At 40.8% G+C, this 24,388-nt stretch overlaps 1 protein-coding gene across 11 annotated transcripts in view; it reads left to right on the top strand.

The window, feature by feature from the left end:
* The window catches only part of limch1b (LIM and calponin homology domains 1b), a 187,924-nt gene that overhangs the window by 118,163 nt on the left and 45,373 nt on the right, over nt 1-24,388 (top strand). For 6 of the 11 annotated variants that reach the window (XM_017716139.2, XM_037540301.1, XM_017716144.2 and 3 more), the window contains exons 7-9: nt 1,483-1,681; nt 15,261-15,513; nt 20,116-20,556. In XM_017716139.2, the coding sequence (XP_017571628.1) occupies nt 1,483-1,681; nt 15,261-15,513; nt 20,116-20,556 (893 nt within the window). The remainder of the gene's footprint in view (nt 1-1,482; nt 1,682-15,260; nt 15,514-20,115; nt 20,557-24,388) is intronic. The other 5 variants (XM_017716143.2, XM_017716140.2, XM_017716148.2 and 2 more) reach the window with 1 other exon arrangement.

Genomic DNA, 24,388 nt, shown 5'->3' with positions numbered 1-24,388 from the left:
GCTTTAAAACCAGCCAATAAACTCACAGAAGAAGACGTGACGTAAACATAACGTAAAACTCAAACTTCATGCTGCGGCTTTTTTCCCTCTGAAATGGGAGCCTCAAATAAAAAGAGCATCACTTCATTAACAGCTACCGGCGCTGCTCTGTAGGCGACCCTGCCCATCTGCAGTGCCAGCAGAGGAGGGGACAGTTCAATTCACTGCTGTCCTTTAGTTAAACAATGTGCCACTTTACCTGAAAATATGAACATATAGTACATCACATAGAAGATGAATATTTACATCCTTTGGTTTGGTTTATTTGGTTTTTGCGTCGCTCCAAAAATGTTTTGCAGCGTCTCACGTTGACGCTGCTCACTTACTTCCAGTGGTCTGTTCTCATACATGCACAGACTGAGAAATGCAAAAGGAATCAGAGTAAGAGTTCACATGCACTGAGAAACTGATTCCTGAGCTAAAATCCAGATTTCTTAATCGGATTTCTAGATCGGAGTATTCTGTTTACATGACCATTTGAATAAGCGGATTAAAAACAAAATCACGCATTGCAGAGTGTTCATTAAATGTAACTATACTAATATAGAATGAGTCTAGCACACCAGCATGGACCAGCATAGACCATGCACCATTCAAACCAGCATGTCATCGCTGTCGGAACAAACATCTCCAAAGTGGAAATTTTGAAACATTCCTTACTCTTGATGGAAGTCAATGGAAGTTTTTTCTTTTCAAGTCATTCCTGGAGCATTTCTGTTGTTCCGTTCGTTATATAATTTCAGCATGTAACGACATTTTTAAATTCTGTAAAAGTAAAAAAACAACAAAAATGGAGACGCGAGGTTTTAAAGCTTATATGTTGGTCAAGCAGCATGACCGTACTGGGTGACTTGCCTAACCAGCTTCGGATCAGCACTAGACCAGCATAAGCCAGTATGGAATTCATGCTGGTCTAAGCTTTTTTTTTGGCAGGGGTTTTAAAATGTTTTTTTTTTCTCACTAGTTACCTGGATAAGTACCCAAATTAGCTGGACAGTCATCAGTTCCTAAAACGTTTTTATGTAGTTGCATATACACTCGTCCGCAAAAGTTTGGGCGACTTGTTTAATTGACATTTTGTTGATTTTCTAAGTGAAAGTATGTGAACCCATCCGCCTCAGCGAACACATTTCTGTGCATTTTAGTGCACTAATATGGTTTATTTGCTGAAATATTGGGGAGAAAACATTAAGGGCTTTTTCAATATATTAAACTGAGCAAATCCGTAGGAACTTTCTACTAAAATTTGTAGAGTAATGTCTTATATAAGCTTGTTCTCTGAGGAGGAAACGGACTAAATCAGCAAAACATAGTTTGACAGGGGGTGTGGAAACTTTTGCCCAAGACTGTAAATAATCATGTAATGTAACATGTATAGCCAAATATGATTAATAATGTGTGTGTGTGTGTGTGTGTGTGTGTGTGTGTGTGTGTGTGTTGCAGGAAGCGGAGGATTGGGACAGTCCTAAGCGCAGCATCAGGGACAGTGGTTATATTGACTGCTGGGAGTCCGAGCGCAGTGAGTCTTTGTCGCCGCCGAGGCACACACGGGACGACTCCTTCGACAGCCTGGACTCCATCGGCTCCCGCTCACGCCACACCCCCTCTCCCGATGGCCTGATCGCCCGCGGCTCCAGCGATGGTGGGCACAAACACTCACACACTGTCTAGCCTAGATAATACACAGCAGCTCTGTTTAAGCTGATCACCACATGCAGAACTAAAAGGCTGACAGAGTGAAGCTGGGAAGCCAGGAATGTTAAGGACCAAGTGAAGGATTTTTGGTAGTTAGCCAGTTAGCTGTTTGTTACACAGTTAAACTACCTATCCGTAACGTAGCCCCATTCCTAAACCTAAATCTTTAATATTATGATATTATTAATACTGCTGGCTATTGAATTCGTGGGAGCCTATTGTCAGCCTCAGAAGCTCAGAAGCCCACCTAAACATGGATTGTCTGATATGTGTTTGTTGTACGCTAAGTTGGGCACAACTGTCATATTCTATCAGAGTTTGTTGGTCGCATTCTGATTGGCCATCCACACATCTGTGTGTCTCCCATGCAACAGATTTGTCCATCCCATGGGAAACAATTTCTTGTTTACCTAAGTTAAATATTGTGTAGTACTTAACTTGATACTGTTTATGCCGTTTTGACTGCAGTTAAACCTTTGAAGTAGAATTTATTTGCTGGATTGAATTTTTTTTTTTGCAAAAGTCATGACATCGTGTTGTTAAAAGTGGAAGCTTTATATGAACCGTTAAGAAGACATACCACTTTGTTTCCTGTGGGTGCGTTTTTTTTGTAGCACCATTTTGAAAAGTACTTCCCCCATACGTGACACAAAACGAATGACCCGTCCAGTCAAAATGGATGGTTCTTGGCCAAAAAAGAGGTCAACCAGAAGTCTCACTTGTGAAACTACCTTGCGGCATATTTATAAAAAATGTTAGCTGCTGTTCTTCCCCTCTCAGTCCCTCATAGTTTCATGTAATTTTTTAGTTCCACTTTCTGTCTCATTGGTTTTCTTGGTTTGGTTGCATGGACGGACTGACAGCATGGCCAACCAATAGAGTTTGTTTATACACAGAAAAAAATATCTCTACCTTAACGGACTGTGGCATTCAGAGCTTTTAAAAACATTATGAATGTTGGTCAGTACTGCTTTTAGCTGCACTGTGTACTTTCATCCAGTTTTATAGACAACAGTCTCACCTGTCCATTAGTCCTGAACTAACCAACCCAACTGAAACTATAACGAAGGACAGCACTCCAATCACATGACTGCACAGAGTGACCCTTAAGACCACTGGCTGCTCTTTTAGGCATCAGTGCTATTAGTCTCGTTGCTTTAGTTGCGCTGTTGTAGGTTGAAGTGGCTCGTGTCCAGAAGGCGCTGAGGAGCTGCAGCAGCTGGAGCCGAGACTAGGTGGCCTTTGACTTAAAAACATTCAGAATCACTCTGATCCAAACATGAAGTAAATCTCATATCAGAGTTATTTTGGGTTTTGATACAGGCCTTAGCTCTTAAAGGAACTTTTTACTCAACTTTTTAAATGTAATTTAGTTAATGTATAATAATGTTTTCCTTCTAAAAGTTATCGTCTCAGGTTTTATTACAGTACAGCACAAAATATGCAACAGAATTTACATATATATAAATACACACATGCAAAAAAAAACATTTTTTTATATAAAAAGAAAATAGAAAAAATGACTTGTGTACTCTTGCTTCTTTGTGTGTGTATATATATATATATATATATATATATATATATATATATATATATATATATGTATATATGAAATTTGACAGAAAATTTTGGAGTAAACGTCATTTATATATATATAAATTATGTTTACTCCAAAATTTCCTGTCACAGCCAGGGTAGTAGGAGTGCTGAGGGGGCTGTAGGCTTCCCAGATTTCAGGACTGTTTAGCTGCAACTGCAATGTGATTTTGAGTGTTTAATAGCTTGACCATAGCATGACATTGTCTATTACCATGGCACATATCAACAGCCTGATCAGGTCATTTGCATGAGGTCATTTGCATGAGGTCATTTGCATAAGGTTTGTCCAGAAGGAGGCAGAGCAATACGAATCCTTGTCGCAAAGTCAGTCTTACCTGACCAGGCTCCTGTCTCTTTGTATGTGGAGGGAAATCTCACAGTAAAAAACACATCACTGTAAAAAAAAAACCCAAAAAACAATTGAAACAATCACTAAAATCAGACAAAAGAGAACAGTTTGGAGCGTCTGGCTCAAATAACGCAGAAGAACATGTTTTTTCAGTCTGTTCTGGCAATTGAGCATGCGCATGTCTCCACAGTGAAGGGCAGCTTATCCTGCTTGAGGCTTAACAAGTAGGTTAGTCTCTCTTTATGGAAAGATGGAGCCCTTCCACTCCAGACACTGTGTTGAGCGTTGAGCTTTCCCATTCCTTTTCCAACCATTGACCTGTCTCCTCCTTTATAATAATCTGAGGTGCATTAGTTCATCAATAAGATGTGTATATTGTTTTGGCCCCATAAGTGTTGGCCTTATCCTCACTCTCTCAGGGTGAGTAGGATGCCTGCCCCCTCCCATCTCCCTCTATCATCCATTCTTAAGCTAGCCTACACAGGCGTCTGTTAGCTGACGTAACAGAGCTGTTGGGCCCAATCCCATTTCTTATTTTTACCCCTACCCCTTATTTTTGAGTGTCACCCTAACCCCTTGGAACTGAGTTACAGGGGGTACTCGTTGAAATCTTCCCTTCTGAAATGGGACCCTCTAATAAAAGAGCATCACTTCATTAACAGCTACAAGCGCTGCTCTGTAGGCGACCCTGCCCGTCTGCAGTGACAGCAGAGGAGGGGAAAGTTCAGCTCCTCACTGCTGGGCTTTAGTTACATTCAGTTACATAGACGTGAACTCGCGAATCAGAGGGCTAAGGGCTAAGTGGTAGGGGCAAAGCGTGAAATGGGATTGGGCCTTGGTGTTCTCCTCCAAGAGCGGTCAAATAAATGTATATTCAGTGTATATTGTCATTGTTTTGCTACTTTATTCTGTTCGATGTACATTATCCAGAAAAAAAGCAAATCATACTATTGTATACGGTGTATCACTGCTGTCGGGACAAAACCTTGTATCTTCATTTTTGTCATTTTTCATTCTTTGACATAATTTGAAACTACTTGTTACCCTTTACATTGTATGTAAATTCCGTGCTGAGTGGACCAAAAGAAATGGCCCTAAATGACTTTGGAAAAAATCTGGTTCCATTGACTTACATGAAAAGTAAAGTAGGCTTTTTCCTTCTCCTGTAAAGTTACCATTTTGGAGATACGAGGTTTGGTTCTGACAGCAGTGTCAGGCTGCTTAAAATTTCAGCATTCCCAACCCACTTTTCCGCATCCCTGTTCACAGCTTTGTACCTAGCAGTCTCAAGTTTTGAAGACTGAGTAAACGGGGTGCTCAGAGTGCTGTTTGTTAAGTAATTAATATATTTCTATTTGTTTGATAGGCAATGATGCTTGTGATGCTGCTGCTTATCAGCCAGTCACCAGTACTTAGCCTTAGTCACTAACACAGAGTTAACACGAAACATGAGGACGTATGTTTGTTTTTTATCTTTACGCCTGACACTGATCTGGTATAAATGAACAGCATAGGTTTGTGTGGATTCTGCATGTGACATTATACAGTACGGCCAGACATGGACACGCACCGGTACCTGGTATTGATATCAGTGCTGTGGTTTCTGCTCTGGGCTCAACCCAGACCAAGTGTTTGTGTTAATCTGAGGCCTGTTGCCATGGGTTACAGGCCTCTTATTTCATAAGGATATAAATCAGACAGTGAGAGAGCAGGAGAGAGAGGATGTGAAGGATAAGAGAGGCCCATGAGAGATGCAGAGATGCAGGTTGGTTGCGCTCCTAATACATGTGCTTATATAGTAAGGGAAGGAAATTCAAAGTACAAGTGACAGAGGCTCTTAACCTCCACAGTCCACACAAACACACGCACTTTTACTCTCTCACCCCACTGATGGTTTTAAAGGCCCACTGTAATGTGGATGTACTGCGCCCGAAGGCTGAGTGAAGCTGGAAATTTAATTGCTGAGTCAGAACAGTTAAAGCCAATGAGGCTCAGCTTCCAAATGTTAACACACACACACACTCATATAGACACTCAGACGGTAAAACTCCAGCTCCAGTCTGCTGACCGAACTACCGTCACTCTAATATTCCTCACAGTCGCTAGCCTTAGATCTTTTCCACAAAGAGACTGAGAGCCAATATCACTTTTCTGTAAGCGGCAGGGCATCCAGGGTCAGAGTTTGCCAGTCCAGCCAGTCACTGGAGAACACAGACAGACTTAATACAATACTGTATATTGTCGCTGTTGTCAAAAAACTTTGTATGCTCAGTATAGTTAACATTGCAGGCAGTGCTTGACAGTAACTAAGTAAATGTAATTACTTGCTGTACTTAAGTAGTTTTCTCGAGTATCTGTACTGAAGTTTCTCCAGTCTGGGCGACTTTTTCCTTTCACTCCACTACATTTCAGAGAAATCTGTCGTTCCTTTTGGTTTCTGTGTGTATAAAAACGTAACATGTCAAAACGAAAGAAGCACAAAGCCAGAGCACCAATCAGGGCCCAAACAAAGTAAATTTAAACTTGGAACTAAGTTGTAAATAAATCTGAAACTGAAACTTTGCTTGTGTGTAAAAAGTGATTTCAGAGCCACTCGGTTCTCCCTGATGGAAACTGTTTACCTTCAGTGTTTTGTGCTTCTGATCATTTTAATAGACGTCAGCGTCACTAATTAATGACGTTCTATTAAAAGACTGGTTTACCAAGAGAGACGCTGGAGGACTTTCTCCTGAAATGAGTTCATGAAGCGAAATGATAGCAGAACATCAGAGCCAGAATTACTCTTTCAGTACTTTATACTTAAGTAGATTTGAAGGTAAATACTTTAGTACTTTCTATAGTATCACTATATGCTTGCAATTTACTGCTGAAAGCCAAAAATCTCAGACGCTCTTTGTGTTATTTTCTAAAAGTGATGTTTCCAGAGCAGATCACTGAAGAGACGCCGTCTGTTTATAGTTTAGAGCCCAGATTTGGGGGAAAACGGGTCGACTTTCAGTAGAAAAACAAACTGAGTTCAGCTTCTTTTATTATAAGGGTTTAAAATGACGTCACCGTCTATTAGACTGGAGAGAAGAGCTACAGCCTCACACGGCGCCCAGCTTCTGAATGGAGCTTATGAAATATGAAAGTCATGAAGAACATGAAGTGCGTTTTGGACCCACCGGTGATCCCAAGGAGTTGAAGGAGAAGCTTAAAGTCATTAGTTAGCATAGTGCAGCTGCATGCAGCATCATAGTGTTTGCCTACTTTAACTAGTTTTTACGGTCTAAGACTAGAGCTTCAGCTCTGTTCCAGTCCACGTTCCATTTGTTTTATTTGATTCATTTTGACGTGATGTTTATAACTAGTTTTCTGCACATCTTCTCTAACCGCGATTTCTGCCTGTTGTTATTTTCTGAATACAAATAACTTCACATACGACCTCATACATAATGTCAGTATGCTTTAATGACATAGTTTGAGCTTAATTCTGCTGGTAGTGTGTGCCAGCGAGTTTGTTGTATTTCAGTGTTGACCGGCCAATTGTTTTTGCTATCATATGAGTTCTGATGTTCAAAGACTTCAAAAAGTATTTTTGCAGTAAAAGTTTTCATCAGTCTCTCAAACACTAATGAATAATTTGTATGCTCTTTGTACTGTAATGTCAACACTCTTTGTAGCAGTCCCAAATGGGAGTGCCTGCAATTCCGTTTCATTTGAACAGTAAACACTGCTCAAGCAAATGTGTGTAGCAATGCTGTTTTACATATGTTGGCTTTGTAAATATTTAATGAAAGTGAGGCAGACTCACATAAACAGCTGCTAGAGATATTTATGTGCGAGTTTGAAAGAAGAAGTTGAGACGTAATTATAACTTGGCCAAAAACGGAGTATTTTATAATGCCAGGCTGGCTGTAAGTTAGCATAGTAAGCGGCTGATTGCTGTGAAATGCACCACAGGGAGTAGCTTAGGTTTTACATGAGGCGTCTGGGAGGCATTATTGCTGCAGTCAACAGAATGTACGTAACAGAGCACGAATAAATTGTTTTGTAAAAGTGCTTTTTGTTTGTTTGTTGGAATTTTAGTAAAACTGTTCAAACTGTTGAGTAAATCAATGTAAGTGTGTGACGATGCCCAAATTTCTTAATATATATATGTAGTGTTTTTTTGCCTCACAATACGATACATTTTTAATGCAGGATTAGAAAAGAAACACTAGCACAAGCATTGCATTTGTTAACTTGTTTCTTAAATTATTTCTTCATTTTTGAGCAGTTATTGGGCAGTCCCCTTACTGGTAATTCTGAAGTTTTTTTTATTTTATTTAATTTTTTTTTGTAATTCCTACTGTTGTCCCAAAACAAGGGATTTATTTTACAAACACAATTCTGTTGGGACACTAAATAAAATGTAAAAAAAACACAAAGCAGTGATGTATAAATCTACCTCGACCTGATATTGAAGAAAAACAATACCAAGATAAGATATTTAATGTATTATCTTATTTACTTTAATGTTTTTTGTAAATATTCATTCATTCTGAAATTGATGCCTGTAATTCATTCCTACAAAAGTTGGGACGGGGCAAGTTAGGACTAGAAACATTGTGAAATGTTAAAAAAACTTGTTAGACAGATGATGCAATCAACTATGGATATAAAAGGAGCATCCAGGAACAGGTCAGTCCTTTACAAGCAAGGATGGGTCGAGGATCGACACTTTGCCAAAAGATAGATAGATAGATAGATAGATAGATAGATAGATAGATAGATAGATAGATAGATACTTTATTGATCCCGAAGGACATGTAGCAAAAGTACATGAGAAATCCAACAGTTTAAAAAAGACTTATGTGGAGGCCATCAATCAACAACATCCAGAAACACTGCTGACTTCTCTGGGCCCAAGCTTGTCTGAAATGCACAATGGAAACATGTATTATGGTCTGATGTGATCAGCCTTTGAGATTATTTATGGAAATAGTGGACATTGTATTCTCCAGGCCAAAGAAGAAGAGGACCATCTAGAATGTTACCAGGGTAATATTCAAAATCAGGGTCTGTCATGGTCTGGGGGTATTGGTGGGTAACTTGCACATCTGTGATAGCACCATTAATGCTGAAACCATCTTGGAGAAACACTTGCTACTTTTTAGATGCCGACTTTATCTGGGGTGTCCGCACTTATTTAATCATAAAAGTACCAAGCCACATTCTGCACATTAGAAATGCATGGCTGCATAATCAGCTCAAAATACAAAAAAAGGCCCCATATGGTTGCATAGCTGAAAACTTTATGCTTTTTCATTATGCTTTTTAACCTAGATTGGTTAATGTCTTCAGTCTCCAAACTATTATTAAATGCTGTTAAAAGGAAATCTGACATAACACAGTGGTAAACATGTCCTGTCCCAACTTTTTTGGAATGTCTCACAGGCATCAAATTAGAAATGAGCAAATATGTACAAAAAAAATGTTCATAAAAAGTTCATAAGGTAAAACATCAGATGTTGTGTTTATATAGTGTTTTCAGTTTCAGGAGGGGGCCCATGTGCCTGGGCACTCCCACAAACCTACTCCCTTAAAAATGAAAGTGGAGGGGATATTTTTTTTCTGAGGCATCAAGCTGTCATTTTTATATTTATCAATGTTAGTAACTTACTTGATGGGCCCTGTTCATGTTTTAGCTATCTATTTGATTGAATTCTTCATGGCATGTTTTATTTTTAGTCTAATTTTTTTAATGTTTAATATGGAACGATTTACTGAATTAATGACTTGTCTCAATATAATCCAAACATTTTTATATATATATTTATATATATTTATATAATTATATGTAAATATTAGATGTAGTCTTAAACCTTCCTAAGTTAGGACTCCTAACTTTTAAAAAATTAGAGGCTAATATCTAATAACAATTTTATCTTAACTTTGTTTAAGCGAATATCTATATCAGATTCACAACATGTTCTTAAACCACATATTCTTTGTGCTCTTGAGTTTGTGTAGATTCTGTTCTTGCCTAAGCACAAATCCCGAATAAGAGAACAGTGGTGAATGTCAGAATCTTCGTGAAAGTGTTTTTGTCTAAGTGGGTTTTAAGAAGAAATTTCTTGTTAGGAACAGTTGGTGAACGAGGCCCATTGACCACCAAGTGCTATAAATTATGCAAAAAAAAAAAAACTGGCAATTTTGTGTTGACTGGATGATAATGGGGTTCTAATCCGTTACAATTTAGTTAATTTTTCATCCAAATTGGCTACGTCTTGTTCTCAGCAAAAAGCAAAAAAAAAACAAAAAAACCAGCATAACATTAAAACATGGCTTCATCTTTTAGCCTTTTCTCCTCATCTTCTCGTAATCTGAGGCATAATTAACCAGACACTTCTTCACCCTTATTCCAGCATCTTATTAGACAGCATAATAGTAACAATAACTACCTAAAAGTTGTTAGGGGCCCCTTTGGTGGCTTAGGGGCCTAAGCCTTAAGCCCTAAGTACTTATTTAGGTAGACCCAGCTCTGGGCTTGTGCACTGTATCACTAGTTTTATCACTATCACTGAGTTTCGTTTGCATGCACTTAATAGCCTGATAACTACAGAAAATCAGACTTCATGTTGTGCCTTTTTTTAAACTAAACATTGCGCCACTTCACCTGAAAATATGAACATACGTCATCTAGAAGATGAAGAATATTAAATCCTTCATATCGTCAAGCATGTATTTACTTTCAGTGTCGCTCCAAAAGTGTTTTGCTGCCATCTTGCAGTAGGGCTGTGTGAAAGAAATCAGAGTAAGAGTTTACAAGCACTGAGAAATCTGATTACTGAGCTAAAACCCAGCTCTGTTCATCGGATTTCCTAATCAGAGTTCTAGACCTAACCCCGATCTAACAAATCAGAGTGTGTGGTATACATGATAATTTGAATAATCAGATAACTGCAGAAATCAGATCATGATCAGATTATTGAGTGCATGTAAACACACTCACTGACACCAGGCCTGTTGTACGAGTGTAGAATTGTGAGGTCTATTGGAGTTATGCTGTTATAAATATGCTGTATTGCTGGGTGGAAAGCAGCCTGTATTCCTCCAGGAAGGGTGCATAAATGAGCACCGGGGAGCTGAACCATGAGGCAGGATTTCTTGCTCAGCCAGCTAACTTTAAGCTGGATCTGCTGTCTCAGTATGGTGGATCACCAGGCTATATCACCATGGCAACTTACTGCACATCAGACCTACTCCAGGTTTCAGATTACAGATGGTAAACAGCTCTTGGGCCAATCAGGGTCAAACTCCCTCCAGTCCTTTTCAGTTCACCTTTTTTGAGAATTGCTGCAAATCATTGGCTGTTAATTTGCTATGAAATACACATAAAAGCGGGACATTAAAACGGCATGGCAACTGTGCTCAAAACCATAGAAACCATTAAATGTTTCTTCTGGTTCCTGGTGGTTTTGTGGGGTTGATATCACAGTGACTGATTCTAGATGCACTTGATGGTTTCCTAATAGAATCTAAATGTGTTCTGCAAGAAACTGGTGCTTTCTAATGGCAACCATTAAGCCAAGTCCCATTAGGAAGCCAACTCATCAAGTTTTAACCCATCGTTGTTTGTTCAGCAGCAACCCCTTTGTGACATTTGGGCATTTGTGGCATCAGTCAAGTGAAAAATACTGCAAAGTGAATCCATCCACAAAAATATTAAGAATATAAAGCTGTTATCAACACAGTATCATTGGCCACTGTGCTGCTTTTGCCAGGGTAACTATGTTTGAGTTCTTTTTCTTTCTTTGAAAAATAAGATGCTCAACTTCTCACGTTCCATGTGATTGGCTGTTTATTGTAAACGACGTGCTGCTTTCATGTGTGCTCCCACAAGAATTAATCCCAAGTACCTAAACGTGGGTTAGAAGAAAAAGCTGTAATCTGCTGTCATATAACGAGTAAATCACAGTTGCATTTGTTAGATTTTGTGAAGTTGACCTAGTTAAACGTGCTTCATGATACAGGCTACGGATTAAGTGTTTACCCAAAACAGAGACGGCCCTTGCTGACCCCAAAACTCCTGTGTTTCTACTGACCGTCTCTGCTATGAAGCTGCACATACCCAAACAGTAATTAGGCAATTGGAGCCGATTAGATCCCGTCAACCAAGAGAAACTGGAGCCCAGCTGCGGGGTTTTTGTCATTTCTCATGGGGGGGAGGGGTGGGGAGGCCAAATCACTGCTGACCAAAGATCTCTTCATTGTGTGCAGATCTGCTGTGCTGTGGAAAAGTGTTGATTATTTTCTGTTTTTGCATATTTGTCACACTTAATTAAGACTTTTAGAGACAACAGTAGTTTTTAAATGATCATTATTATTCATTGAAGGAAAAAAGTTGTCCAGCACCAACTGGCCCTGTGTGAAAAAGTAATTGCTCCCCATATTCCATCAAGCAGTTAAGCAAATTTGATTCATAATTGGGATCAATTAAACTCGACACAACCAGAATTTGATTACTGACAGCCCTGTAGATTCTAAACATCACTGAAATAGAACCTTTCACGTGACATGAAGTAGGCTAAAAGTCGAACCACAGCGAGAGCCGTTATTTCCAAAAGGAGAAAACTTGGAACAGTGCTGAATCTTCCCAGAAGTGACTGCCTACCTACCAAAATGCTTCCAAGAGCAAAGCAGCAATTCATCCAGGAACTTGCTTAGATGAACATCTAAGGAAATGCAGGCCTTGCTTGCAGCATTGATTATTCCACCATTAGAAAGAGACTTGGCAACAATGCTATCAGTGAAAGAGTCGCGAGGCGAAAACTACTTCTACATAAGACGATCATGAGGGCTCGTCTCACATTTCCCAGAAAACATGAAAACATCTTGATAAACACCCCCTGCCCCCATCGCCCCCTGCCCCCATCGCCCCCCCCCCAAGTATTTTGCAATAATTTTCTGTGGAACAGAAACATGGAATCTTTAAAACTTGTGCTGCAAAACTTTCTGTCCTTTGATAAATAAAATGATTTATTTTATGTTGATTTGAATTTTTTAAATGTTCTCCTTGTGTTCTGTTACATTTTGTCTGAGGATCTGAAACCACTCAGTGAGACAAGTTTGAAAAAATAGAGAAACTCAGGAGAGTACGAATATTTTTCCTGACACTGTACATAAAAGTAAAACTAATCATATACTGTCATCCCACTGGCACTAACCAAGGTATCAGTATGTCTGCTGTACCTCTGGTTTACTTTGATTGCTTTAGATCTTTTTTCCATCAGATGTCATCAGTCAAACGGTAGAGGCCGAGTCATGTGGAATGTAGCAAAAGGCTCCAGTATGTGTTTCCCTGAGTTGCAGTGACTGCCAGACGGAAGGTTCAGGTAGTTCTGAAGCTACATGTGGGGAGCATCTTGCTAAAGAATGTGTTGAGATGAAGAGTGAAGGAGTGGATCTTCAGAAAAGAGGCTGTCGACCCAGATGCTTCTTTTAATGGAAGTTTTCTGCTGCTGCTGTGAAGTAGAAGTGAAGTGTATGTCAGTTCCTTCTTCTTAAAGAACAGTCTGGATGTGGAGCTTCTTCACTTGTACTTCTTCATTGCTGTTGCTTGAGGTCTGTCTTTTAGAATTTCCTCACCTAAACTCAGGAGATGATGGTTTGGACTGAGGAATTGATTTGGATGTGCTGGAAAACATACAGGATCTTAAGATCAGCAGACACTTTTTGTTAGTATAGTGTAGTGCAGAGGTCACTAGTAGGCTGACCGTGGTCCCAGTCCGGACCCAGGCAGTGTCCTATGCGGACCTATAACCAATAAACTATGGAGAATCATTTCATTTCGACCGGGTGGTCCTATTTTGAATGGCGTAAGTTTTCTAGCCTTTACGGGAGACTCACAGACCAATTGCATGCTTAAAAATAACATGTGCCGCTACTCAGCCAATCAGATCTGTGCATCTGAGATTTGGGCCTAATCCTAACCTTAACCTCAACCCAAAATCAAAACCTAGTCCTCACCCTGGCTCTAATCCTAACCTTAACCCAAAACCAAAATCTAACCCTTACCCTGGCTCTAATCTTAACCTTAACCTCAAACCAAAACCTACTCATAACCCTCACCCTGGGCCTAATCCTAACCTTAATCCCAACCCAAAACTAAAACCTAGCCCTCACCCTGGATCTAATCCTAATCCTTACCCTAACCTGAACCTCAACCCAAAACCTACTCCTGGTCTCCACCCTGGCTCTAATCCTAACCTGAACCTCAACCCAAAATCTACTCCTAGCCCTCACCCTGGCTCTAATCCTTACCATAACCTTAACGTCAACCCAAAACCTACTCCTAACCCTCACCTTGGGCCTAATCCTAACCTTAACCTCAACCCAAAACCAAAACCTACTCCTCACCCTGGCTCTAATACTAACCTTAACCCAAAACCAAAATCTAACCCTCACCCTGGCTCTAATCTTAACCTTAACCTCAACCCAAAACCTACTCCTAACCCTCACCCTGGGCCTGATCCTAACCTTAATCTCAACCCAAAATCTACTCCTAACCCTCACCCTGGCTCTAATCTTAACCTTAACCTCAACCCAAAACCTACTCCTAACCCTCACCCTGGGCCTGATCCTAACCTTAATCTCAACCCAAAATCTACTCCTAACCCTCACCCTGGCTCTAACCCTAACCCTAATGTTAACCTCAACCCAAAACCTACTCCTAACCTTAACCCTGGGCCTAATCCTAATCCTAAACATAACCTCAACCCAACCCTAGCCCCGGCCCTAGTGAATCCTGACATCTTGCTATATTAGCACTGCACAGTGTGAGAACATTGCCGTATATCTGGCTCAAAAGCACTGGTTTATGAATAAATTTATTGGGACTTAATGTCAGACAAATGACTGTCGTATGATTTTATATTGTTAATTTTCACTCATGTATGCTGTAATGATGGCTGTTATAGTTGCTGAACAATACTTTAACCAGCTCTATCCCTAATAATATTGAAAGGAATATAGAAAACATATAGTAATAATATTGAAACCATATAGAAATACGAACAGTTTCATTGGTCACTTGGCTGATGGGCTGCTTTGGATCAGTTTTAGCTAGGGTCAGTTTCGGACTCAAAACTTGATGTGGTTCTCCACTGCTGGTGTTCTGACAAAATTTTATCTGGCTCAGGTCAGATTTGGACTCAAAACTTGGTACTGCAGGTCAGGGCAACCTCAGACAGAAAGTTTGTGGGCTATATTCAAGTTTGGACAAAGATTTAAGGCCAAATAAGAGCACCACCATTCTCAGCAAAGCAGTGACCCTGACGTGGTGGCAGCATGGCAGTGTGTGCGCTGCTGGTATGAGTTCAGAATGGTCTGCCACCAAAACATATCCAGCCAAAAGACTGACCACTCACTAGATGATAACATGAAAGATTTGTGCAAACAGATGGGCCACGATCTCTGACTGTACACCGTTAAGATGGAACTGTAAGTCAGGGGTTTCTAGTGGCTGGTCCAGTATAACAATTTAACTGCTACCACAAATCCAACAACATTTTTAAGGTGCAGTGTTCCTTTAACATTCTTTCTCGTCCTGCAGGCCGTGGCAGCGACTCGGAGTGTGACGTTCCCCACAGGAAGCTCCCGGACATGCGGCGGGACGATATGCTGGCAAGGCGAACCTCTTGCAGCGAGCCGCGAACTGCAGTACCCTTCAATCAGTACCTGCCCAACAAGAGCAACCAGACGTCCTACATGCCCACGCAATTGCGGCGCCAGCGCACTGAGCGCGAGGACAGCCGCAAGAGCTGGAGCAATGCCACTTCACCTGTAGGAGGAGAAAGACCTTTCAGGTTAGCTCCTTATCTCTGTGCAGTATTATACAGGGAAGATGTGCTTTCATTCACACTGCAAGCTCTGATCTGGTTTCCTTATGTTTACAAGATCCCAGAGTTTCAGAGATATTCAGGGGAAGTGTAGGAGACATCAGTGGTGTGTTGGTGTACTTGTGGTATATTTTCCATTTGTTTCATTGTCAAAACATGTCAAAAATGTTAAGCGCTACACAAAACAATAGCTTTTCATCTAATTCAAATCATAAGATATCTCATCATCTACTTTTGAACATGAGTGTAGTATCATTTACAGAATTTCTTCGTTTATTTCAGTAAGTAAATAAGTAAGAAGTTGTTTACATCGTGTTAGCGGCATGCTGTTGTTAATGCCAGGGATAATTGCAGCTTCTAATGCTGAGTCTACATTATGGCAGTAGATGATGGATGGCAAACTGGGTATTCTACTGTTTTCAGTGGAGCCAATTTCCAACTTTTTGCCCCGTAATTCTGGTAGTGAAATGGAACTGAAGTAGATTATTTTTGAGAGCCATGGACACCAGATGGCAAGTGCGCCCAGTATTATCCCTTGTGTGGTGTGCCTGTGTTTTTTACTCAGTGGTCTGGTGACATTAATTGTTTTTTAAATCAATACAGACAATTTATGTAAAAATAACAGATGTTTAATATATCGCAAGCATCCAGTGTAGGGATCTCTTTTAGCAGCTGTAGCCAGTCAGCAGCCTGTCCATGTTGCACACCCTCACACTCACACACGCACATACACACACACACACACTCACAGACACACACACTAACAGACACACACACTAACAGCAGGCCATGTAGGAGGAGAACAGAGTGAAGGGCACAGCACCTCCACACTTTTACTCCCCGCGGGTTCAGCCCAACACCACATGTGTAATATAAATGTGTGTGTGTGTGGGGGGGGTGAACAGGGTGAAGACACTGAAAATGGGTTAGTTTATATGTTTTTCACAGAAAATGAACAAACACAGAGGAATCTGAGGTTGAAATTATAATAAATTGCATTATTTATTTCTTTTGGTAAACACTGAAAATGGGTCCCACAGACCTGAACACCACACAAGAGTTAAACATAATGAAAAGTCTGAAGTAAACAATCGACACTAATATAACTCTCCTATGATGCATTTATAATGATAATGCATTTTTGTTGATGTTACCATGTCAATGTTTACATGACTGCTTGCTGCCATCAATTGTATACTACTGTGAGGAACAGAGTGATGGTTTTTCAGAGCCAACATGTAAAAATAGTTTGATAAGTTTGGGTGGCTTCTACACTATGTCCAAACTACTGTATTTAATGATGGAACGCAGGCCAGCACAAGCCCTAGGCGTCACAGCTGTGCACGTCAGCTCTGAGCACTGCCTAATTTCCCTCACAGTTATTTCACCATTATTACAATAAATTAAATCCACATTGACACCACAGAAAGCCATAATATGCAGGTGACGTGACCAGATGGGCACAGAGAAAGGCAGTCAGTGTTCTAGACAAGCAGGTTTTTTTTCACTACATATCTTTTAACTTCAAAACATCAAAATTGTGGTCCTGCAAATTGTAATAAATCATTCCCTTCCCCTTGTTTTCGAGTGTCTCGCTGCTCTGTAGGCGACCCTGCCCGTCTGCAGGGACAGCAGAGGAGGGGAAAGTTCAGCTCCTCACTGCTGGGCTTTAGTTACATTTAGGGCATCATACGCCTTCAAAGAGGGGGGGGGATTATTTATTATCACCCCCCCAATTCTCCAGTGATATGAAGCTGAAGTCAGAGATTCTCCAGTTTCTTGTTTGAATTTTCCAGTTTCCACCAGTTCCGACGCCATTTAGGGTGGAGCTAGCTACTGAGACATTAGCACACTACTAGCAATTTTATGCTCGTTATGAAAAGGAGCATAATACATTAAAACGGCACTGAGATAAAACAATGATTATTGTAATTTTTAACAGAGAATATTGAACTTTTTTTGCTCGCTTGTGCCTCCATCTTGCCAGTTTTAGTTTTTTTTTCTCATAGCACTTGGAGTGTGTCTCTGAAATGAAGCCCTAATACTTTGCCCTACCCCTCTATCTCAACAAAAATCGGGACACCCTACCCCTTGACATGAACATGCAAAACAAAGGGGCAAGGGCTAAGTGGTCGGGACGAGGGGTGAAATGGGATTAGGCCTAAAGCGTGGTAGATCTCTAGGACCAAGATTGGGCTTCCTTGACCTAGAACACCTCAGATAACCATGTAATGTGGAAAGGGTTGCCAGTCTATGATCTCATAGGTTGTGTTATATGAAAGTGGATTAACCGAGCTGATGGAAACCACCCATCATTGGTTCTTTTAGAACTGTAAATATGAGATTTCTCAGGCATCCAGGCAAGGCATTCTGTCAAAGTTGCAAGAATGAAAGACGAGCTAGCTGCCAAAGAGAGTAGCCTGAGGCCCCTCCATATTAACTCAGTTAGATCAGGGTGAATTGTGTCTAATTACTTAAAGAGTTTAAAGGTCAGCTCAGAAGCCTTAACAGATTAAAGGGAAGTTGGGGTCTTAACATACATTTCGCTTATTCATTTATTTAAGGAGTGTAAGTGGAAATTGGTTGCTGTCAGCATGTCTTAGCAGCCTGTTAGAATTTATTGCCTCAGAAATTACAGCGCTAGCTGTTTGCAACATGACCCATGTCTCATCTTTCCCAGCCAAGTGCATGCAGTGCTGCCCAATGCTTGGGCTCCTGGCAAAAACATCTAGATAAAATAAAGACTAAGGGTGCACGTCAGCTGCCAAAGCATTTGGGGAAAGTGTTTTGGGATGGCCTGTCTCTTCTCCCAAGAGCACACGCTCTCCCAACACCCTCAACCACCGCCAAACTCAACATGGTCTTACTGACAACAACAGGAAGCTGCCAGTTTTCTCTCACAGAGTGATTAGATGAGGAAAGTAGCTTGGGAACATGTTACATGTTTGGCATCATGGTGAGGACTTAGGAAAGAGAAAGTGTGGGGGATTTTTTCTTCCTTTTTTCAGTCGTTCTGTTGATTTAATACAGTAGTGGTATGAGGGGAGTGGTTGATGGAGACCAGATGTGGCTGTTAATTGACTAAAGTCCTAGAAGCCGATCAGCTCCGATCCCCTCTACTGGTCATAATCTGAGTGGATAAACACAGTTAAAAAAGATGTTACTTCCCAGATGTCAACCTATGGGCTTGATGACTATTTCTTCTGGGGGGCCCAGATAAATTCAGTGCATGAGTTTTTCTGTGTAGCCTAGTGTTGCTAAGTTGTGGGCTATTAAGTATTAAGTGATGCTTGATCCCTGGTGATGTCGCAGCTATCCAAGAGGCCAAATTAGCATAATTGGTTTTGCTGTGTCTCAATGGGAAGGAATAGCCTCCCTTACCTTACAGTTGATTGTGATTGGTTCCTAGACGCCTCACGATTGTAAAAAATATGGCTCTTTGAAATCGGATGAATCTTTTTGAATCACCCTGTAGAATTGTTAAAGTAGAGCTTAAACAATTTTATTCATCTATGATAAATCTGTGCTCCATCGATTATACATTAGTGTCCATTATTGTCACTACACTCTAAGTTAGCACTTTGAGTGATTATGGGTTTGTCTCAGTCGGTTTCAGACAAAATTTTGTTGGACTCATAAAGCTCATAATGAGTTTCGGGTTTGGTTTGGAAGGAAAAGTCTGACAGTTCGGGTTCAGACCAACGTTTCATAGCTGATTAAAGCTCTACTTGGAAAAAGCATGCAGTAGTCTTTACTGGTCCGGCATAGTACACTTATAAAAATAGGTGAAAAAAGTTATGCCATTGAAGAACCATTTTTGCTGAGAATATCTTTCAATAAATGGTTCTTTAGAGAGTTCTTTTGAACATAGTGGGTGTGCCAAAAAGTTTAAAGAACCTCCACATTCTGAAAAGGTTCAAGAATACATCATTCATTAAGAACCGTTACATTATGTGAGTAAAAGGTTCTTCGCACTCATAAATCTCATTTACAAACAGGGTCCTTTGAGTACCAAAGTGGTTCTTTTACAGCATCTCCTGGATCTTTTGTGGCAACTTCTCCTTTTTTTAAAGAGCGTATTGTGTGATAGGAGGTAACCTGGCTAATGACTACAATTAGGGAGAAAATTGGGGAAAAATCCAACAGAAAGGAAGAAAAACGAACTCCTTCTATACGATTCTTAGTTGGCCTGGTGTGTATGTGGGTTTGGGGGTCAGGTGTGTCCACATTCATGCTCATTTTCTCATTCTGTTTGGGTAATCTCTTTAGTAGCTTTGCTGTTTTAGACACTGTTTATCGTCCTCCCTACTTTTTCCATGTTCTGTTTGTGAATGTTATTTGTGACATGTCAACTGCAGCTACAGTACCTTGATTTCCAAAACTGATTTGATGACTGTAAATTTACATCACATCACATAATCTGCCTTTTTTCTTTCTTCTTGCCCTTTTTGCTTTCCTCCTACTCACTCCTGTGCTTCCCCTTTGTTGCTGTTGTTGGTATATAATATTTGTATAATACTTTGTGGTTGTGTTGTGGCTACTGCACTGTTCTATGCTTGTGTGGTTCAGTGAAAGTCCTTGTCATGCTTTAGAGTTTTCCCCTGCAGTAACCGGTATAGAAACTCTGTGTGTAGATCCAGCCTCTAAAGACCACCAGTCTGAAGACTCACACTCAGAAACTGACTCCCCCCATGGTGACACCACCAACCCTTTAGCTAAAACCCCTCCCATTATAGACCCCCACCCCAAAAACCACCCGTCCCCTCCTTCTCCAGAAGGCCAGCAGCTGGAACATATGGACGATGAGGATCCAGAGGAGGAGCAAGAGCAGAGAACATGTGTGGCATCACATATATCCATTCAGAACCTGATGTCGCCCACTGAAAGCCTTAGAACCATGAAGACTGGAGAAGAAACACCTGAATGCAGCCTTGCCCCAGAGTCCACCTCACCCATACAGCAGAGCCATGCAGAGGAGCCAGAGCATGAAACTACCAACAATAATCAAAGGTGCACTGTTCCCCCATGACCAGATACAATCAACCCTCTCCTAATGTGCATACTGATTAACTTTGATAGCCAACTCTAGGAGTTAATGAACAATCAAATAAACATGGACTTCAACGAAAAAATTCTTGACTTGCAGTTAAAATTTTCAATTGACGGCGCACTTGTTTGTATTTGGCAAATATAATACAGGCCTAGAGAAGTTAAACATTGAAGTATTGTGTTTTTTATATATCACCACTGTGATATGAAAACATCCTTAAATTCCAGTGGAAGTTACAAGCTGAAATGAGATTTTATCCAAGTCCATTTAGACCATTTCTCTTCCTCCATTCATTAAAACATTTTAACACAGTGTAAACGACAGCTGACATTTTCAAATTCTATAAACAAATAAGAGAACAATGGATGTTTCTGGTCCAACAGCAATGATATCCACTAAAAACGCACTCAACTTATTCAACACATTTACTAGCACTTAAGAAATCTGATAATGCAAAAAGTCCCACAATGGTTTGCATTATAGAACTAGTTTTTTCAGGTACATGATGTTTGCACCGCTATCATAGCTTTGCAGCCACCACTGCTACAGTTACTGCTACAGTTTCCAGGGTGGCACGGTGGCGTGGTGGGTAGCGCTGTCTCCTCCCAGCAAGGAGGGCTTAGGTTCGAGTCTCCAGCTGGGTGACCACGGTCCTCTCTGTGTGGAGTTTGCATGTTCTCCCCATGTCTGCGTGGGTTTCCTCTGGTTTCCTACCACAGTCCAAAGATATGCAGTAAGACCTTTTGGACATGCTAAATTGCCCCTAGGTGTGAGTGAATGTGTCTGTCTGCCCTGTGATGGACTGGTGACCTATCCAGGGTGTATCCTGCCTTTTGCCCAATGACAGTTGGGACAGGCTCCAGCACCCCCCGCGACCCAGAAGGAGAAGCGGCTTAGAAGGTGTGTGTGTGTGTGTGTGTGTGTGTGTGTGTGTGTGTGTGTGTGTGTGTGTGTGTGTGTGCTATAGTTTCTTTTTAAAATGTGATCACTTTACTGGTAGGAATTTCTTTGGGAGTTTTTATGGTTTCAGATTGAAAATAATCCTGTCATTTCTTTCCCTTTTATAGTCGCAGTGTTGACGTAAAGAGTTGTAGAAGAATCAAACCCTCTTTGATGAATCATGAGGTCAGCCTTGTGTCTGAAGAACAGATTATATTACATGCACACCCTTGGTAGATGGTAGTATGGACACTGAAGGCAGGAGCACATGGACGAAGAGCTTTTCATTTTTATTAACTGAAACCAAATGTTATTTTTTTAGCAGGATCGTAAACATTTCTTATGAGCATGTTGAGATTTGTAGCCCTTTGCAGGCTTTTTGCAGCTCAGAGATACCCTGTTTTTTTTAGCTGGTGGTTCACCGAGACCTGCAGCCATCGTTGAACACCATGCTGGCCTTCTTGAAATCACCTTTAATGATGATATCTGCCTGTTTCTTATCAAAATGATCTGTCATCTTTGGCACTTATTTCCAAAACTGCTGCATAAACTTTGCAAACTCTCTGCGCACCATTTCACATGCGTCTCCAATGTGGACTGAATGAAGAATGAAGGGTTTCCGGAGTGAGGGTCAGTGCTTAGTGATTTCCTGAGTGCCCATTGGTCAGTTTCACCCAGAGTGTTGATGGACACATGAACCCCCTGGTTCCACACGGTGAGAGGCAGATGTATCTTAGCCCCTCTTCATAGGCTCATAACTCCGGATGTGACTCTCTTATGATCTCGTGATAAGATGGAATGGAAAGGGCGGCTCTACAGATTCAGGAACTGGACTGTATATGTGTTTGGACTGGATTTGTGAGCTGTATTATCACTAAGGTAGAGGACATTTGTCTCACAGGCATGTTCATGGACCCAGAAGGGCTAACCTTGTATAAAAAATAGTAACAAGCTATTTTTTAAGACCACTTGATTGATCAGGCAGCTGCTGATATCAGGTGATGATCACATTAGTAATGTCTATTTAAACACATTCACTGATTGTCAAGCTTTATTTGCGAATGCAGGCCATTCCTTGGTAAGTGAGATAATGAGAGGCGGGGAACTCTGAGGAATTTTGGGCTAGAGTTTGGTACGTCTTCTGCAGTTCATGAGAAGGTCGACCAACACCGATTAAAGATCAATTGCAAGCGTGGACAAGGTTGAGGAGAAAGGGGAGGAGGTTGGGTACGAAATTCGTCACAAGTTGGAGGAGTGAAGGACTGGTATTTATAGAAAGCTAGAATTAAGTAGGAAGAGTTTAGGCGTGGTCTTTCCTCAAACTTCAGTTATGTCATAACTCCATTTAAATACTAACACATTTGCTTGTTATAGAAGTAGTCCTTACTCATTAAACACAAATATCATAAATTAAGTTTTTAAAACAGTTTCTTTTTATGTTTCATGTTTTCTTCCTGCATATTTGCACCTGAATAATGCTGCTGTGTTACATCACTGTTCAAAAGTTTGGAATCACTTATCATACTCCAGTTAGTTCCAGCCTCACAAGGTGATTGGTTGAGAGGCGTTCTTTCAGTGCCATTGTATTTTCTGCTAATGGCTAATGGAACGATTCTCTTTAAGGGTTACTCTTTGTTCAATATTTGCCTGCAATGTACCAACAGCAGTGAGTTACTTAAAAAGTAACAGCCACAACTTTATTAGAAGTAACATGCCTGCTGTAAACGGTCAGCCTGGGCTGATGGCTGCCAGCAGAGGGCGATGGTGGTGAAGCACTGTTACTCAGGGAGACTCAAAATCCCAGAATACCAAGGGGTAATCAGTGCCAACCAGGTACACCTGTTGGTACCAGCATTTAAGGCTGTGGCAGACAGCACATCCTGGTCACACCCTTGTAGAGGGGTGACCGGTATGGTACTTGGCCCAGGTGGTTATTTAGACCGAGCGACCAAAAGAAAAAGGAAAAAAAAAAAAAAAATCCAGAAAAGCATGAAAAGAGAAAGCAACCAAAGAAGCAGAAATCAAGCTTTACTCTAGGCTAGATGATGGAGGAGAAAAGACGAAAATAAGGAGAAAGAAAGCATTGTGTTGATTTAAGACAAGGAAAAAGATATAAGAAAAACCTGAAATGTAGTCAGCTGCCCATCTCTGCTTTTGAGAGTTTTTTTGCTTTGGTCATTTACTCAGATTCTTGAATTTATCCTTCGTTTACTTTGGGCCATCTTGGCAAATTCTTTGTTTGATTTTTCCTGCATTTTTGCCGGCCATCCAGAAGTGTGTAATTCCGCTTATCGTCTGTGTTCCTCAGTGGCACAGTGGTAGGGTGCTGGGTTTCTAAGGCCAGGGTTACTGGTTCAAATCCAGCTGGATGTTATTCCCATCCAACAATGCACAACACACTCGCTTTACAGTGCAACCCCTCTCAAACTCTTTCAGCTGCTTAAACTGCATTCAAACTCTTCGCTGAGGCTTGCAAAGGGTGCTACCAACACAACTGCATGGCCAAGTGTGAAAGCGGGCTCATCTGCATGACGACCCCCCCCCGTTTCAAACCTACCCACCAAGTTTCGTTCCTATTGGTTGTGGTGTGGGTTTTTTTTTTTTTTTTTTGGTCCCAAGCCTGAAGTTCTGACCTGCTGCTCGGCCGCTGGAGAGCACACGTCCAGACGTTTGAGGTCAGAGCCTTTCAGCAATGTTTTGAGTGTCTGATTTAAGAAGATGCACAGGCCTCTCTTGAGAGATGTCCTGGATGCAGGCAGGGTGGTCCATGTTGGATTTTAGGATTTTACTCAATAAAAAAAGAGCTTGATCTAATAAATGTGAAAAGGAACAAGGAGAACTTCATGAGAAGAG

Source organism: Pygocentrus nattereri, chromosome 8 (genome assembly GCF_015220715.1).
Source record: "Pygocentrus nattereri isolate fPygNat1 chromosome 8, fPygNat1.pri, whole genome shotgun sequence".
Lineage (NCBI taxonomy): Eukaryota > Metazoa > Chordata > Actinopteri > Characiformes > Serrasalmidae > Pygocentrus > Pygocentrus nattereri.
This window is presented reverse-complemented; position numbering and strand designations above follow the sequence as displayed.